Here is a 19,951-nt window from a genome sequence, read left to right on the forward strand (position 1 = left end):
AAGTCAATCTTTAAACCGGCCTAAATTAAACCACTTCACATGGTGGTTTAATTTTATTCCACCTCATGGCCTAACTTGAATTATTATAATAATATTTTATTTGTATATAATCATTATATTATTATTATTAATTATTATTAGTATATAATTATATAATTAATATCTTGAGGAGGGATCAGATGACACCGTTTTTTGGTGACATCGGATGACACCGTGCATTTTCAAAGTCCAAACAGTCGATCCAAACCGTTCAACTTGATGGATATGTTAAAATGTGCTTGCAGATCAAATTTTACATTTTTCTGAATTTTTTTTACTATTTATTAAGATGGGTACAAAAATTCAACGGTCTGAATATAACGATTTTGTTAAATACTTAATAAATAGTAAAAAAATTCTAAAAAATGTAAAATTTGATCTGCAAGCACATTTTAACATATCCATTATGTTGAATGGTTTGGATTGACTATTTGGACTTTGAAAACTTTGAAAATGCACGATGTCATCCGATGTCACCAAAAAACGGTGTCATCCGATCCCTCCTCTAATATCTTATATTATTAATATATTAAATAATAATTATAATAATATTATATAATTAATATCCTTTTATTAATAATTATTATTAATAAATAATTATATAATTATTATGTTATATTGTTAATATATTAAATAATTATTACATAATATTGTAATATATTATAGTTATTATTAATATATTAATATTATGTAATTAGTATCTTATTAACGATATATAACTATATAATTAATATCTCATATTGTTAATATATTAAATAATTATTATAATAATATAATAATATTTTATAGTTATTATTAATATATTAATATTATATAATTAGTATATTATTATTAATATATAATTATATAATTAATATCCTATATTGTTAATATATAAAATAATTATTATAATAATATTATAATATATTAATATTATATAATTAGTATTTTTCTTATTCATAATTATTATTAATATGTTATATTGTTAATATATTAAATAATTATTATAATATATTATAGTTGTTATTAATATCTTAATATTATATAATTAGTATCTTATTATTAATATATAATTATATAATTAATATTTTATATTGTTTATATATTAAATAATTATTTTAATAAGATTATATAATTATTATATTTTTATTAATAATTATATAATTAGTATTTTATTATTAATAATTATTATTAATATATTAAATAATTTTTTATTATAATATATAATATATTAATATTATATAATTAGTATTTTATTATAAATAATTAACTAATTTAGGCTTTCATAACTTCAGCCCTCCACGAACTCTAACCAAACAATGAATACTTTAAGCTATGATTTAACTTTAGGCCTCAACCAAACATGAATAATTTAGACCGGCCTAAGTTGGAATAACCAATTTAGGCCTCCTTAGCTTTGCCACAACCAAACATGGGTTGGCATTAGTCAAAGATCTTGTATGCGTTAAGGATTTTCCATATATATATATACATGCGTACATACAATTACATGTTTTAAATCTACAATTAAGTTATTAACAAATATATTGCATAAGTTCCTGTCTCTTGATAAAAAATAAATACATAAAATAAAAATAATTAAAATGCAGCACAAATTAATATGAAACTTGAAACTGTATTTTTTTTTTGGACAAAGAAAAAGGGTCAAGCCCTTATTTCATTAATTATTTTGAGGTTACAAAAGTTTTGTCACTAAATATAGAAAAATAATTCTACTCAATACATTTGAGCATAAAATGAAAATAAAAGAAAGTAGAAATCAAGAAAACAGTAAAATTAAATTATAAGTATTATTTATTATAATAATCATATTTCTTTCCTAAGCGCTTGTTAACGAACTGTATCTCCATTGCGCTTCTACCTGGTTGGCAAGTTGAAGCAGATTGCATTTTTCTTCTCTAAAAGTTATTGTGCAACGTTCTCTCCATATAACAAATTGAGTGATTAGCAAGATGGACTTTTCTTTTCTGCTAAATCTAATTAAATTTCTTTAAGCTTGTTATAGTGTTTTTTCCTCCATTAGCTAACCTCCCGGTATTTTGATCTTCATTCTGAGCTCAATTTGTTTAAACTTGAAACTGATTTTAGACCCACATATAGATAAGTACAATCAACGCTTATCATTCCTATTTTAAATTTTTGTATCACTCTATTCTATTTTTTTATCTTTCCTGCAGACCAAATGAAACTTACATTGATTTTTTTTTTTCATTAATCACAGTTGATTTTCAAAATCTCAGAAAGGAAGAATTAGTTCCATCCTCCGTTATTATTTGCTACATTGCATGAGGACCACCATCCTGAAAAGGTACTTTAAATTGTTCCTTTTCGCTTGGCCGACTTTTTTATATTATAATATCTAATTAACCATCATATTTTATACCTCGTATCCCGTCAACCTGCAATTCTAAGGCTTCCTCTCGCCTCGCTATATAAACCACGCAATCCTCCCTTTCTATTTCAACACAAACCTCCAAGTAACACTTTCTTCTATCACCTAAGCTGCTACAATAGGGACCAATCTCTTACCCGCTTATCCCGTTCCATTTCTTCGATTATCAGGGGAGGGGCATCGATGGCCAAAGATAGTAAGACGACGTCCTCTAGTATGGAATGGAGGATGACAATGCCTGACAATTCATCCACTAGAGCCGAACAGTGTGTTGAATGGCAGGTGACAGTACCTGAGGGATCGACGGTGAAAGTTGAACACGAAACCGGCGTAGTTGCTAGAGCATGGGCTTGGTTGGTTCGGTTTTTAGTGATGATGAAAGATAAGTTTGTTGGCTTCTTTAAGAATGTATGGAAACTCGGGGTTGATGATCCCAGGAAGGTGATGCATGGTTTCAAAGTGGGCCTTGCTCTTGCTTTGGTCACTCTTTTTTACTATACTAGGCCGTTGTATGAAGGTGTTGGAGGAACAACCATGTGGGCCGTAATGACAGTTGTCGTCGTGTTTGAGTATACTGTTGGTAAGCTTTTCTATATATACAGAGGTTTAATTTATATAGTAGGATCAAAACATGCATTATTTACTAGAAATGTCACCTTTAAAAATGAAAGTGGTCATCATTCACAAGACAAAAAGTTAACAACTAAACGATGTTCTCGTTATAGGCGGCTGCTTGTACAAAGGATTCAACCGAGCGACTGCGACTGCCACAGCTGGGTCCATTGCCTTGGGTGTGCACTGGATAGCTCACCAATCAGGGAAACAGTTTGAACCAGTGATTCTGAGCAGCTCTGTTTTTCTCCTAGGTACGAAATTAATAGTTTAATACTAACGTAGTAGATCATTTTAGCTTTAACAAAGAAAATATTTATCTCCTAATCCTCTACATGAGAAAGACTGATTAAAAATTTAAATGTTAATTCAGCATCTGCGGCCACCTTTTCACGCTTTGTGCCAACAATCAAGACCAAGTTCGACTACGGCATAACCATCTTCATCCTCACATTCAGCCTTGTTGCAGTATCAGGTTACCGCGTGGATGACTTGCTTCAGATGGCTCAGCAACGTTTTTCAACCATAGCCATTGGAATAATTATATGTCTCTTTGTCTGTATCATGATTCGGCCGGTCTGGGCTGGGCAGGAACTCCACCTACTTATCGTTCGCAACATGGAGAAGCTCGCGACATCTTTGGAAGGTACTATTATTGTTTGCAACATAGACTTCAATTACTTGACTATTAGTAAATGACCTTTTACATGTCAACAGAATGTGAACCTGTCATTGATGGAAAATATTTAATCAAACAGGATGTATTGAGGAGTTCTTTGATGATGATTCAAATTCGGAAAAAGGGAGGTCACAGAAGTCACTAGGTTACAAAGCAGTCTTAAACTCGAAAGCATCAGAGGAGTCCCAAGCAAATTTGGCTAGATGGGAGCCAAGGCATGGTCGGTTCGGGTTTAGGCACCCGTGGAGTGAGTATCTCAAAGTCGGAATCTCCATGCGGTACACTGCTTACTGCATAGAAGCTCTGAATGGTTGCATCAATTCAGAGATTCAGGTAAATTTAAAAAAAAAAAAAATAACATTACAAAAGGACACATAGATAAACCACTAAAAAACAATAAAAACAAAACAAAACATTATAGTAAGTTAGGAACTATAAGCAAACTTTAAAGAGAAAAGTACTAAAGTAACTTTTTTTTTTCTTTTGAGGTAGGAACTATAAGCAATGTTATCATATCTATACAAGTGATTCCGGAATATCCATAAAAAGTAAAGAACTCATAAGTGATGACGAACGAAAATCATTTAAAAAAATTAATCCAGTTACAAATACCGAGATATATATACTGTTCTAGACTTTGCATTATAATATCAGTTCGTACCAGTACTGATACAATAATCGATAATAGTTTAAGACAACATGATCGATGATGACTTCTGCAAAAGTTTAGAACATTTTTGTTTCTATTAAACTTAAAATCTTAACTTCAATTTCCTTAAAATTTCAGGCCCCTAACTCTGTAAAGGAATGTTTGAGTGATGAATGCAAGAAACTTGTTACACAATGCGCCATGGTACTGAAGGAGTTATCGAAATCAATCAAGGAAATGGCACAGTCAAGTAGCTTAGATTTATTGGTGTATGATATGAACATGGCGGTTCAAGATTTACAGGATGCTCTAAGATCTTTGCCAAGTCAATTGCAAGAAAAGGCACAAGTGCAAAATGTGGCAACCATGCCACTGATGGAAGTCCTACCCGTTATCACGGTGGCTTCGCTACTGACCGAGATATCTGTTCGGATTGAAGGGATCGTGGATGCCGTTGATAGTTTAAGGGAACTAGCAGGATTTAAACCCGTTAGTGATGACAAGCCCGAGAAGGCTTCTACTTCAAATGATGAGACGAAGAAAACCATTGAAGTGATCTAGAGATCTAGACTAGAGTACGAAGGGCAATTTCCAGGTGTACCGTTTTTCGTTAATATCCAATGCATGCACAGTTACACACCCATCTTTTACGTGGGAAATTGACCCTTCTAGAAAGAATAACATATATAGTGAGATATATATATATACATTACTGTTAATAAAAATAAGGGTTACATGTATAGGTTAAATTCTTTCGTGTTTTGTTTCTTACGGACCAGAGACTTCCTATGATATTTGCATGTGCAAATAGAGCAGTATATGGTCTGCAGTAGTATGTATTCTTTGTATTAATAAAGATGGAATCAAGTCTTTCAAATTTATATATTTACACTGAGGTTTCAATCATCTTTCAAATTGCTTTCTTTCACACAAAAACATTGCCTTACCAGTTACCACTAATTAAACTGAAAGCTGGGACTCTGAATAATAATATGTGCTTGCAAATTGTCTAAATAAATTAGCTTATATATGTCATACTAATTTTATGAAAATAAGGGACATTAGTAAAAAAGCTTTGCTTCTCTGTCTTTTGGTCATAAATAATAACTATATATGTGCTGTAAACAACTTTAGACAGCATGCTTTGTATATATGCTTATTGCCGTACAGCACAAAACGCACTTGAGGAAAAAGTAAAATGGAGCAAAAAGGAAAGTTGATAGTATGTGGCCTCCAAGGCATTGGTGGAATAAAATTTGGGCAGTTGACATATCTGGTTTCAAAGATTGCACCGGTTTGACCTAATTAAAAGTCGAACCATTTTTCTTGTCATCTTTGAGCTTCTTTCTTGTCTGTCTTTAATATGCCTATATATAATATATGTAGCGCATTGATAGCGAAATAAGTAGATATATAGTCACGCAGTATTAGAGCCACAAAAACTTTAGGTCGGGAGGAAATTTCTTTTTTACTTTCTTCAATCATGGAAGTGAAATTTTAATTTGCTATTGAGAAAAGTTGGTGCGTCACTGAGATTAGACGGTCAGGAATATCCTTGGACATTAGCTAGTTATAGGAAGCATGCACACGATAACAAATATAAAAAAGAATTGTCTGCTGGAGCCTTTAAATTATATAGAATATATATAATCCATAAAGCATCTAATGATATTCTGGAGGATAAGATCGAAATTATCCCATCTGATGATGCAACAAAATGCGTATTTCTTATTATTTGAACAAGAGTAGAACCAGACTCCACGCGGCTTGAGTCCCGGTATCGGATCAACAATGGTCACCAACTAACAAACTTTCTCGTGACACTATTTTTTTAAACAATTACAAAATCACTTGATCTAAAAATTTTGAAACACTCGAAAGTAGTGATTTTCTACCTACAAAAAAATAGTAAAAAAAAAAAAAATCCAAAATATATAATATTTGATTTCCAAGTATATTTTCATATGATAATAATGTTGAACGGTTCGGATCGACTATTTGAACTTTGAAGACGGAGATATGAATTCAATGTATAGAATGATCCGCCCATTGCAAAGTACCAAGTCTCACTCATATAATTTACCAACTTAATTTAAATATTTATGAAGAGGATTCAAATGCCTTCATAATACATCTATTTTTTAAAACTAATAATTTTAAATACAAAACTCAAATGTCAAAATAAAATCATTAGATATAGTTAATATATATTATTTTCTCTATGCATATATTAAAATTTACAATATTTGAATTTTATTTTAGTTAACACAAGAGCTTGCAAAAGCTGGACTCAAGGATAGAGAAGTTGCCTGATTGGAATGAAAATCCTTGAAGAAGTTCAGAAAAGACCCATCCATCCGGCCTGCTTGAACACTAGCTGCAAGCATTAGCGGATCTAGATTCAAATTAGGGTAGGCAAGTGCCTCCCTCTCGATTTGAATTTTTTAATTCGATCCAGTATTAATTGTTCAATGTGTCTACCCCTGATTCAATGTAGTGTCTACCTTTGGTTCAAGTTAGTTCGATTCTTAAACCGATTTCTTCTGAGTTTTGGTCGATTATGTGTATTTCATTTTTTTTTGGATATGCGATACTCTATTTCGTAAATAGAATGAAAGAGAATATGAGAACAAGAAAGATTTGACGGTGGAATCTATTATTACAATTATAAGAAATTGATTGGCTGAACTTTTTGTGTCTTTTATTATTCAGTGCTTACATTTCGGTTGAATTTTTATCTAAACTTTGACTTTAATTTACTAATTGGCTAAAAACAGTCCCACTTTGAATTGTGTCAAACGATTTTTTAATTGACTTACTAAAAATATTTCAATACTGTGTCACTCGATTTTATGATTATAACATATTTTATAATAAACATAGTTATAGGGATGGAGTTGTAATTGTGTATCCGATAAGTTAATGAATATTTGAATCCGATTTGTTATTTGAATCCGATTAATGCCCTATCTTAATAGAAATTCTGAATATGCCCCTGGCTGCAAGTTTTCTTCCAATGGAAAGGCACTGGACTCTTTCCAATTGCTTAATTTTGTTTCGTTTAGCAAAAATAAATAAACAAAATAGAGCAATTAGTAATTAACATTGCACGACGCCAAATCATCCTTAATTAGGAGGAATGCAACTCCCTCGACGCACTAAAAATATAATTCAGGCCAATATCCCCATAAAAATATCATAATATTCTATATCCTCATAAAAAATTACTTCCATCCTCTATTATTTATTTAACCTTTTATTTAGTTATTTTAAAAATTGAATGGACAAATATACACTCATCTCTCCCAAATGATCCATGGCATTTTAAAACACCCCAAATTTCTGATTTTGTTGAAGAACTTTTATTCTGTACAATAAAAGTAGGTTAGGAGTAATACACTATTAGACTTTTCTTTAAGAGAAAAGGTTTTTGTCCACTGGCTTTTGTCCACCATCTATCCACAGCACCTTATCCAACTCCCGTTCAACTGTCGGTCTCCACCTCCACTTTGTCTTGCTATTTAAACACCCGATCTCTCTTTCCGATCTCTCTTTTCTCTCTTCTTTCCGATCTCTCTTTTCTCTCTCTTTCTCTCCGATCTCTCTTTCTCTCTTTCTCTTTCTCTCTTTCTCTCTTTCTCTCTTCTTTCTCTCTTCTTTCTGATCTCTCTTTCTCTCTTCTTTCTCTCTCTCTCTTCTTTCTCTCTTCGTTCGCGAATCGCCTATTCAAATCCAAATGAAATTCTCAATCGCGAATCTCATTTTTGTTTCGTTCGCGTGTCTCAGTCGCAGGAACCGAGGAGATATTCACTAATAGTGAGCTGGTTCGATTTGCTTCAATCAAGTATCTCCGATCAGGGTCACAAGGGCTTCGATTAACCTGGTTCGATTTGCTTCAATCGTGGAGCGCGATCGAATAGAAGTTGTTTTTGTTGAAGAGCACGTTAAAATTCAAATCTAGTAAGTTTTCTGTTGAATTTGTTGTTTTCGTTGTATGCAGTAACAGATTTAGCATTTCAAATGAAATCTGGATGAAAGAGATGATAGAGAGGCGATATGGAGTATTGATCTGTTAATTTTACTGTATTGCCCCGTTAATTTTACAGTATTCATCTTGTCATTTTACAGTATTCATCTTGTGAAAATCTGGAGGAAATAGATGATAGAGAGGTGATGGAGTATTAATCTGTTAATTTTACAGTATTGCCTTGTTAATTTTACAGTATTTGTCTTGTCATTTTACAGTATTCATCTTGTGGAAATCTGGAAGAAAGAGATGATTTGTTAATTTTACAGTATTTATCTTGTAATTTTACAGTATTCATCTTGTAATTTTACAGTATTGGTTCGATTTGTCTCTGTCCTTCATTTGTCTCCGTCCTTCAATCAAGCCATTCGCTCTTCATTTGTCTCTGTCCTTCATTTGCTTCAATCAAGTACTGGTTCGATTTCGGCTCGCTACTCCGAACAGTGAATGCATTGTTTCAAGTTTTGGTAAGAAATATTGTATATTTCTGATTCATTTTTTCTTTGCAATGTCGATTTTAATTGAGATTACTGACTCGGTCTCATTTTTTATACATGATCGCAATGGAACCTTCAATCGTGGAGCGCGATCGAATAGAAGTTATTTTTGTTGAAGAGCACGATAAAATTCAAATCTAGTAAGTTTTCTGTTGAATTTGTTGTTTTCGTTGTATGCAGTAACAGATCTAGCATTTCAAATAAAATCTGGATGAAAGAGATGATAGAGAGACGATATGGAGTATTGATCTGTTAATTTTACTGTATTGCCCCGTTAATTTTACAGTATTCATCTTGTTATTTTACAGTATTCATCTTGTGAAAATCTGGAGGAAATAGATGATAGAGAGGTGATGGAGTATTAATCTGTTAATTTTACAGTATTGCCTTGTTAATTTTACAGTATTCATCTTGTGGAAATCTGGAAGAAAGAGATGATTTGTTAATTTTACAGTATTTATCTTGTAATTTTACAATATTCATCTTGTAATTTTACAGTATTCATCTTGTGAAAATCTGGAGGAAAGAGATGATAGAGAGGCTTCTTACTCATCTGAACAATGAACACAGGAGGTTTTTAATGTAAAAGTTATTTGTCCATAGTTTTTTTGTTGTTATTATGCTATTCTGAATGTTGCAGTGAATATTTTTATCTTGTGTTGAACAGATGTTGTTTGTGGTGAACGGATGTTATTTTGTGGTGAATAGATTTTGTGTATGATGATGGATGTATATATAGATTTAGCAATTTTATAGTATACATGATATTATTTTATGGTTTATATTTTGCAATTTTACAGTATACATGATTGTTTGCAGATTGTAGTTTAAAATGAAATGTAGCATTTTTTACATTTTATCTTACAGTATAGATGGTAATATTTTATGGTTTAGTTTTAGAAATTTTACAATATACAAGATTCAATTGAAAATTTACAGTATTATGTGAAAATTTTACAGTATAGACGATTCAATTGTACATTTACAATATACAAGATTCATTTGTAAATTTTACTATGTAGAAGATTCAATTTTACAGTATACAAGATTCAATTTTACAGTATACAAGATTAAATTGAAAATTTTACTGTATACAAGATTCAATTTTACAGTATACAAGATTCAACTCAGTGCCAATAACCGCTAATAACTAACTCTAACTGCCAATAACTTCCTATAACTGCAATTTCCGAAAGTACAGTTTGAAAGTACATTTATTTTGTCATGTTGTGCAAGTTGCAATCTTTTTCTAACTATTATGTGATCACTTAAAATAGTTGCTGAATGTTTTGTAGTTAACTGATATATTTTATGTGATATATTGTATAATTATACAGCATGTAGAAGTAATTTTACAGTATTCGCGCAAGTCAAAGCTGTGGACAAATGGTGGACAAAAGGCTGTGGACAATTAGACGCTTCCTTTCTTTAAAATTACAAAAAAAAATGTACACCTCTTGTCATCTGTATCCAAATAGAATTTTTCAGGAGAGGGGGTGCTAGGAAGAGAGATCAAATATTTGCACTTGGGCTTCAACTAAAAATGAGTTATGGTGTTGATTTCATATAACAGTAACCAAATATCGTGAACAACCAAATTCATGAACATATCCCCATTTAAATACCTAAGTCAGATTCAAATTCAACACCTGTGTCAGATTCCATTTAATAGTAACCAACTCAGCACCATACCCATGTTTTCTGGTTTTCATTAAAACATCAGATATTATTTTCCTCTCCTTATTTGAAAATTATTATAGTCTGTTTAGGATGTAAAACATATTGTCTCTGACCTTGCAATAGGAAAACACGCCAATGGTGTATTACTCCTAATCTACTCTTATCGTAAAGAATAAAAGTTCTTCAGAAAAATCAGAAATTTGGGTTTTTTTTTAAAAATGGAATGGGTCATTTGAAAGAGATGAGGGTATATTTGCCCATTCAATTTTTAAAATATCTAAATAAAAAGTTAAATGAATAAAAGGGGATGGAAGCAATTTTTTAAAGTTTCATGGAGATATAGGATATTATGATATTTTCATGGGAATATTGGCTATTTTAGAAGTTTACATGGGTACACTGGAAATTTTTCCTTTTATTTTTGTTTTATTTAAATATTCAAATTATTGGAATGTAATGACAGAAATGATTTCTATAATTTATTATTGTTGAACAAGTATTTCGGAACCATGTAAGGATTATTAGTTTATTACCAAGTCCGGTTTTACAGAAAGGTTATATTCCTTTAAAAGATATAGACCGTTCGGTTTACTGATAACAAGTTAATAATGAAATTAACAATCAATTCAAATCTAATACTTGTACAGATAAGTAATTATATATATAATTTTTAAAGTTTATTCTAATAATTATACATTGAGAAGATGTGCAGATTCAACTCTCAAAAATAATATTTAAAAAATGTTGAGTGTATCGGAATTCTTTAATAAAATAAAAATTGGATATTGAGTTTGGAAGAGCTGGACTCAAAGATAGAAAAGTTGCACGATTGGAATTCTTTAATAAAATAAAATAATATTTAAAAAATGTTGAGTGTATTGGAATTCTTTAATAAAATAAAAATTGGATATTGAGCTGGACTCAAGGATAAGAAAGTTGCCCGATTTGAATTCTTTAATAAAATAAAATAATATTTAAAAAATGTTGAGTGTATCGGAATTCTTTAATAAAATAAAAATTGGATATTGAGTTTGAAAGAGCTGGACTCAAGGATAGAAAAGTTGCCCGATTGGAATGAAAATCCTTAAAATATTATTATAATAATAATTGTACAAATAATCTATTATAATAATTGTACAAATAACCTATTATTGATGTACTCTCAGGTGCTGTTACGATTTGGGTTTTTCAAATACCAAAAAAAAAAATTACAAATGTGGGGATTTATTAAATTTCAGCATTCATATAATAGTTGCTCGATTTTATTTTACATGAATCATTAAGAGTATTTTTTATAGAATGATAATTTGTTACAAACGAGGTGAAGCAGTCATAATTAGTAACATGTGTATTAACCAAACGCAAGGGTCGACCCACATGATTTCGGAAGGGCGGTCATCTCTTTTGAATTTTGAGTTTTAGTGGTGATCTATCGGTTCCGATCAACTTTGTTTTCTTTGAAAAAAAAATTGTCCCTGACATAATTTTTAATTTTTAATTCGAGTTAAATTTAAGGTTAAAATCAAAATAAATTTTTTGAATTATGATTAGTAATTAGAATTATAAGTTAAAGTATTATAAATTACAAATAAAAATTATAAGTTAAAGTATTATAAATTACAAATAAAAATTATAAGTCAAAGCATTATTTTTTTTTATCAAGTATCTAATTAATTCATTCATTCATTCAAATTCAATAAATTATTTAAAGCTGATTTGATATTTTTTTGTCCATCTGGAATCCGCCCGACTCCGATTGATTCACCTTCAGTTGTTATTTTTCAATGCTTTGGGGTTGAAAATAGTAAAGTTGTTTATCCGATGGACCAAACTTTTGTAATCCATAAACCATTTAATTTATAAAGACCTGTTTCGGGTTGTATGGAGCAAGCTCAATTTCCAGGCCCATTGATACTCCAGTTCAACCAAAGAGCCTAAAAAAACAACAAAATAAAAATATGGCGTCGCCCGGACTCGAACCGGAGACCTTCAGTGTGTTAGACTGACGTGATAACCAACTACACCACGACACCTTATCGGTGGGAAAATCTAAATTTTATATAATATTTATATATTTATTCTACATTTTCTACATCTCCATAAAATGTAGCATAAATTCCATTGCTTTATAGGATTTTCATACACTATTTCCTGTGCTTTCCACGCTTAAAACGTAGCAAAAATAACTCCCTATCTTTAATAACTTAATGTCTACTTGTAAATAGAAAATTAACTTTAATGATTTTATTGAGTAAATAAATTTGAACATAAGTTAACAAAATCAACTCACATTTGTCACATGTGTTATGCATTGAAAACTTCAGGTTTGATAATTGATATACAAAACATCTATAATTTGTTTTCTGCAATAGAAGAGATGCAGGTAACAAAAATATAACAGTTTAATTAAAGAGTTTATTTTTTTTTCTCAAAAAAATTAAAGAGTTTATTCTATGCAAGATAAAAACAGCCCAAAGAATAACAACTTGATGGTTTCATTCTAATGAAATCGCGATGATCATATTTTGTAGATTTCTGGTCTTATACAAATGAACTTCTAATAATATGTTTTGGAGTAGAACTAGGGTGTTCTTAAGCTCACCAAAGTGTTTGGTGAGCTTAATTCCAAAATCCATCAAATCTGTTTCAAATGACCAATCCAAACCGTTAAAATTCGCCTACCTTTTGAGTGATGAGTCCACATGTAAAAATTTTAAACTTTCGAATTAATTTAGTATAAAGTCAAGCAGTTAAAAAACGTTCAAAAAATGAATGCACTAAAATTAATTTATTAACCTTCTAATTTTAACCGATTGACTTTATACTAAACTAATTCGAATGTTTAAAAATTTCACATGTAGACACATCACACGTAAGATATGTGGGTTCCAACGGTTCGAATTCGTTATTTGAAATCAATTTGATGGATTTTGGAGTTCAGCTCACCAAATACTTTGGTGAGCTTAAGAACACCCTAGTTCTACTCTATGTTTTGCATTAATTTTTATGTATGATAAGATTTGTTTGATTATTGTACAGACATTTGGTATTTATATATAAATGGTTTGAATTGTGTCTTTTTATCTCAAAACAGTTGATGCAAGATACTTAATATGTTCGAATTATCGTCTTTATAACTTATATTTACTATTTCTTTGAATTTCTCAAAGATAAAGATAAAATAATAAGACAATCAAGATGTTTAAATATATATGAAATAGTAAAAATTAATAAAATTATAAAATGTTTTGTCTCTGAAAAGATTTTGATATATATATAAGGATATATATATATAAGAGGGATGGCTACGCTACTCCATGGAGTAAAATGAGTTGGTACTCCATGCCGCTATATTTTTATTTTGAAAATCCAAATGACTGATCCGAATTGTTAGATGTGATCTCCATATTTAAATGTGTTTGGAGACCAAATTTTATATTTTTTTGGAATTTGTTTACTATTTATTAAGCATTTTTTAAAATTGCTGATCCGATGGTCCAGAATATTTAACTGTTTTTATTGTTCACATCAAAACAGAAATTTTGAAAAATGCTTAATAAATAGTAAACAAAATTCCAAAAAATGTAAAATTTGGTCTCCAAAAACATTTCAATATGGAGATCACATCTAATAGTTCGGATTGGTCGTTTGAATTTTCAAAATAAAAATATAACGTGGAGTACAAACGTGTTTTACTTCATGGAGTAGTGTAGCCCATCCCTATATATAAGTATATATTGGGCAAGATGGATCGACCATTTGTATAAGAGAGAACAAAATCCGGGCTATATTTTTACAATAATTCAACTCATGTAATTAAGATTGTTCATTTATAAATTTGGTTTTGAATAGTTGTCCAAAACAAAAATGAATTTGTGAAATATTGTGAACTTGAGTTGCACATTAGCATTTCAACAAAATATACTAGTTTGAATTATTATATTTTTAGCAAATGATTTGAATGGGCTATGTATATTTATTTATGGTGAATTTTTATTTTTATTTTTTGCAAAATTTCGCTTTTACTATTTAATGAGAGCGATAACAAATCCTAAATCATTGCTCAAAAAAGAATAAATCTCAGTATTTCAATCGCCTCGATTCAAAGTACAGCATTTCATTTCTCAAAGTAGTTCCTCGTCTCATCAAACTATCAATCAAAGGTGTTACATAATTTCGCTTTTTCCTCCCGACCATCCCATTTGATTTCATGTCCCGCTATAAATTTGTAAGCTTTCATTTGCACCTCCTTTGGTTTTACAGCCCAATTTCCCCAATATCTACCTTCAACAATACATAATTTTCCCCTTTCTTTTTTTTTCTGAAAAAGAAAGAAAGAAAAATTATTATAAGATTTCTCCTCTTATCTTCCTAGCAGCGGTCGGATCAACGGATCCTCTACCCGTTGCTCGACGCCATAGGAAGAGGCTATGAGCTTTGCTCTCGTGATCACCAATGAGGGGCAACTGCATGGCAACAGCAAGTTGGGTTCCGGATCATGTCGCACACCAGTTCGTCCATCTGTCCAAAATCGATCCTTTTTCTGCTGCATCTGAAGCCTTCTCTGAAAGCATCGACAACAGAACATTTTTCAGTTTGGACCCTACGTCTTTCTTGTAATTCTCAGAATTTTTGTTTCTCTTAGATTTCTTGGTTTTACTTGTAATTGTAAATGGGAAAGAATGGAAGTGTTCATGCAAGCGAGACAGGAAGTGACAGCACTGGCCCCACTCCTAACGGGTGTGAGAAGGGTTTTCTTGAGCTAGACCCCACTACACGGTACATGCGAGTATGATTTTATTTGTTTCTCCTTTTTAAATGTTTTACTTACTCCATTGTCCATACTGTATATTTTTCTTATGTTCGTATATTAACAAATGGATTTTGATATTTTTTTATGATTCCTAGTTTGACGATCCTCTGGGAAAAGGAGCGTATAAGAAAGTGTAAGTTCTTCATCACCATCTTATTAATTTCATGTCAGCAATATTTTACCATGTTATAACGCTTCATTTCTCAATCCTCAATTCTGTAACTCTGTAACCAGTTTATTTTAAGGTTAGTAGCTAATAACCTACTAACAATTGTATTAAACCAAGAAGATTATTTACAATGTATCGGGGGTACTTGATTTGCCCTTAATTTAAACTCTGCTCTAGTTGGTAAATAATGACCTGTAACCAGTTCGTTGATATTTAATATAGGAAAAATTAATCCTGGCCTGTAATTTATGATGGAACATCTTAAGTTATTCCTTCTGCTATTGTGGTATTATTATTTTGTTTATTTATTTGTTTTAAATAACTGTTTTGTAAAATAGTTGGAAGGCATTCGACCAGATTGATGGCATTGAAGTTGCATGGAATAGAGTGAGCATAGACCGGATGCTTCAGTCGCCAGAAAACCTCTCGAGGCTATACTCTGAGGTGCATTTTCTAAAGACCCTTAAGCATGAAAACATTCTAAAGTACTACAGTTCATGGGTTGATGATGAGAAGAGAACCGTCAACATCATTACTGAGCTATTCACCTCTGGCAGCCTTAGAGAGTAAGTAATATTCTGACAAATCATTTTAACTTGATCTTAAATTTGAGGTTTATTTGTTCAACTAGAGGCTGGCAGAGTGTGGAAATGGGTTGTGTTGTTTTCTAGAGCACCTAAATTTCACTTTGTTATTAAATCTGCCAACATTTAGTCTCAAAATTTACCTGATTTAAGGCCAAATTTTGGAGATTTGACTGTCCTTTTTCTTTGACGAATTAATCAGTTTTGATTTTGAAAGTAGTTGTTTGCCAATTATGGAATTATTATAATTTGTATTGGAGTGCTGAATTATTGATACCAATCAGTTAAAGTACATACTTTTAGCCTGATAGATTCTAATTTGGTTTATAGTATTTAGTAATTTATCTATTAAATTTTTCACGATGCTGAACAACACCAGTAACATGTAGATATCGTAAGAAGCACGATTGTGTTGACTTGAAGGCCATAAAGAACTGGGCTCGACAGATATTAAGGGGACTAGAGTACCTCCATGGCCACCAGCCTCCTATAATTCATAGAGACCTAAAATGCGACAACATATTTGTTAATGGGAACAATGGGCAGGTTAAAATTGGAGATCTCGGTCTTGCTACCATGATGCTGCAAGACAAGGCTCAAAGTGTCCTAGGTTTGATCTGTTTATCTTTCTCATAATCAATAAGAGTTTGAAGGCTAAAAAATAAAACTATACAACTCTTAAGAATTGTTACAGGAACTCCTGAATTTATGGCTCCTGAGCTTTATGAAGAGGAGTACAATGAACTAGTCGACATCTATTCTTTTGGCATGTGCATGCTAGAGATGGTAACTCTCGACTATCCATACAGCGAGTGCCGAAACGCAGCTCAAATTTACAAACGTGTCACCTCGGTACAGATTTATATGGAAACACATAAATACTACTTTTTTATGACATTTTATTAATTACTAATCATTTTTTTACAGGGAGTGAAGCCAGCGGCCCTGGAAAAGGTTACTAACTTGCAAGTGCGTCAGTTCATAGATAAGTGCCTAGTTCCTGCATCAGAGAGAAAATCAGCTAAGGAGCTTTTGAAGGATCCATTTCTCCATTGCAATTACTCACATGAGATGAAACACAACAAGGTTCCGCCTTCATATCCCCCTCCAAAATTACAAAGCAGTGCAAGTGTTGAGGAGATTCTGTTGGACATTGAGGCGGAGTGCCAGTCAGACTCGGTCTGTGAGAATATTGAAGGTGACGATGTCGAGGTGGAGTTTCCATCTTTGGAGCTTGTACGAACAAATGGAGACAATGAGTTCTGGCTCAGGGGAGAGAGACAAGATGAGAATACAGTCTTTTTCTACATGCATATTACCAACAGAATTGGTATGTAGTTTTTTGACCCATTCTTTCCTACTTTGCAGAATTGGTTGGTAAAAGGATGAGTAAATACAAATCAATTTGAAAAAAAAAAAAAAAATCTCAAAGAGTATTTAAATTCTTCTTTATTATATTTTGTTTAGTTCCTGGGAAAAATGTCAACTTTGTGTTCTACTTGGACTCGGATACATCTCTTAGGGTGGCAGAAGAGATGGTTGAGCAGCTTGATTTACCAGATCATGATGTGCCATTTATATCTGAATTCATAGATTATCTCATCATGTGCCTTGTGCCTGGCTGGAGACCCCACAATGAAGAGTTTTCTAGTCTTGACTATACCTCCACTGCTGAAAATAGCTCATGCAACTTGGAAACCGAATTTGCAATGGAAAATGAGTTGATGCTGGAAAACAGGGAAAGGATGATAAATAACCTATCACTAGAGAACGGATCAGATCAAGTACCAAATAGATTGAGCTCAAACTCTACTCTGGTCCATGTTGAGGAGGCAGAATCCATCTTTGGATTAGCACTTGCACAGCTGTTGGGAATCAGTGAGGAGCGAAAACCTGATTCTGATGGTTCATCAGCATCTATGCGGCTGTTGGGGACTAGCAAGGAGGTTAAAGCCAACTTTGATGATTTATCGACATCTACGACGCCAGAAGGGATCATGGGGTTTGCAACAGATGGGGATTGTACTGTGGCACAATGCAAACATGGAAACAGTGAGAGCAGCACAATTCGTAATGGGCAATATCATGCTGTTGAGGCAATTGGAAAGAAGGTATTAAATGGGAGCACTCTTCAATGTTTAGACAAAGACAAGGAAGATGGCCTTCAGTCAGAGATTGATGACATCAGAGAGCACTATAGACACTTGTTTGAGGAGCTGACGAGGATGCGTGAGGTGGCGTTTGAGAATGTACGCAAGAGGTGGATGCGTAAGATGGGAAAAAGGCCGGCTTGATGCGCATTGTTTTAATTTATTTCTCTTACAAATATGTTTAACATATTGATGAAGTTGGATTATGAGTTATGACTGTCCTTTATTATTATTTTCTTTTTCTGTATATGTTGAACTGTTTATAGAACTGTTTTTTGTTTTTTTGAATGTGGCTAATGGATGTTATTAAACTTGAAGTTGTTTATATACCTCAAGTACATATTTCCTTTTGTTTGCTTGTTCCTACATCGCTTATATAATAAAAGGAAAACCTTGGTTTCCATTTGATATATATTGTCAAATATTTCAATAAATGTTTTCAATCACATGCGCATTTAGGGATGGACATTCTTAGGTCCAGCAAGGTTTGAGAGCAAAAATACAGAAATTTCGGGATGGACACGGCCCAGGTCATTCCTGGCCATGCTTGGAGCTAGCTTTTATAATTAATTAATAAAGAGCTGATTTCGTTTTCTCTTTAGATTATGACTCCATGGTGACCATTTCTTTAAGGGAGTAAGGCTACGGTGCTATGGATTGTATAAAGGATTAGGAGCAAGCTGTCCCTTCACCACATTCTAGTTCTAAAGTTGAACTAGAAGCAATACTAGGCTCCACATTTGGAGCTCTCCTATTTATGCTAACGTTAATTAGTACATGCATGGTGTGTTTGAGAAGACATGAAGAAGCGCAAGATGAGGATATCATCGAATAGTTTTCAGGGATGTCAACCAGGTTCACATTCGAAGAGCTACGAGCAACCACTGAAAACTTTGCCAAAATACTAGGAAAATGTGGATTCGGTACTGTGTTTGAAGGAAGATGGGCTGATGAGAGAATAGCAGTGAAATGCCTGGATAACATCAGACATGGAAAGAATGATTTCTTGGCAGAGGTCGAGACTATTGGTAGTATCCATCATATTAATCTGGTGAGGATGATCGGTTTCTGTGCTGAGAAATCGCATAGGCTTTTAGTTTATGAGTACATGTACAATGGGTCGTTGGATCAATAGATCTACTGTAGAGATGAGAGAGTTTCTTTGGATTGACTCATTAGGTTCAAAATTATAACTAACATAGCAAAGGGTTTATGTTATCTTCACGAGGATTGCTGGCAAAAAATTGTGCATTTCGATATTAAGTCGAAAAATATTCTATTAGATGAAAAATTTAATGCTAAAGTTGCTGACTGTGGATTGTCCAAGCTTATAGATATGGACATTAGTAGAGTAATGACTAAAATGCGGGGCACTCCTGGATATTTAGCACCTGAATGGCTGACCGCAATGGTTACTGAGAAGGTTGATGTTTACAGTTTTGGTGTGGTGGTAATGGAGATTATATCTGGAAGAAGAAACCTTGATGATTCCCAAACCGAAGAGAATTGTCATCTAATTAAATTGTTAGAAGAAAAATCTAAGAGCAATGGATTATCAGATTTGATTGACAAAAATCTTGGCGATATCGAATTATACAAAAATGAAATTGTCAAAGTCATGGAGCTTGCAATGTGGTGCTTGCAATGGGATAGTAACTGA

General features: G+C 32.2%; 3 protein-coding genes and 1 non-coding gene across 5 annotated transcripts; 3 read left to right on the forward strand and 1 right to left on the reverse strand.

Annotated features, from left to right (window-relative positions):
* Positions 1–2,496: 2,496 nt before the first annotated feature.
* Positions 2,497–5,252, forward strand: LOC144561850 (aluminum activated malate transporter family protein). The gene is made up of 5 exons (XM_078310950.1): positions 2,497–3,011; positions 3,157–3,297; positions 3,417–3,689; positions 3,802–4,055; positions 4,510–5,252. The coding sequence occupies exons 1-5, from the start codon at positions 2,615–2,617 to the stop codon at positions 4,930–4,932; spliced, it is 1,488 nt and encodes a 495-aa protein (XP_078167076.1). The 5' UTR covers positions 2,497–2,614; the 3' UTR covers positions 4,933–5,252.
* Positions 5,253–12,534: 7,282 nt separating this feature from the next.
* Positions 12,535–12,608, reverse strand: TRNAV-AAC (transfer RNA valine (anticodon AAC)). Its single transcript has one exon. It is a non-coding gene; the product is annotated as a tRNA-Val (tRNA).
* A 2,207-nt stretch (positions 12,609–14,815) lies between these two features.
* LOC144562272 (putative serine/threonine-protein kinase WNK4) lies at positions 14,816–18,538 on the forward strand. 2 transcript variants are annotated; one of them, XM_078311465.1, is made up of 7 exons: positions 14,816–15,364; positions 15,484–15,521; positions 15,896–16,123; positions 16,531–16,751; positions 16,836–16,993; positions 17,069–17,471; positions 17,609–18,538. In XM_078311465.1, exons 1-7 carry the CDS (start codon positions 15,248–15,250, stop codon positions 18,433–18,435), a joined length of 1,992 nt encoding a protein of 663 aa, XP_078167591.1. In that variant the 5' UTR covers positions 14,816–15,247; the 3' UTR covers positions 18,436–18,538. The 2 variants fall into 2 exon arrangements, with proteins under 2 accessions (XP_078167591.1, XP_078167592.1); XM_078311466.1 differs by having other exon boundaries at positions 14,817–15,354.
* A 597-nt stretch (positions 18,539–19,135) lies between these two features.
* On the forward strand, positions 19,136–19,951 carry LOC144561981 (G-type lectin S-receptor-like serine/threonine-protein kinase SD2-5). The gene is made up of 2 exons (XM_078311092.1): positions 19,136–19,319; positions 19,575–19,951. The coding sequence occupies exons 1-2, from the start codon at positions 19,136–19,138 to the stop codon at positions 19,949–19,951; spliced, it is 561 nt and encodes a 186-aa protein (XP_078167218.1).

The sequence above is a fragment of the Carex rostrata genome, chromosome 11, assembly GCF_964058835.1.
Source record: "Carex rostrata chromosome 11, lpCarRost1.2, whole genome shotgun sequence".
In the NCBI taxonomy this organism is placed as follows: Eukaryota; Viridiplantae; Streptophyta; class Magnoliopsida; order Poales; family Cyperaceae; genus Carex; species Carex rostrata.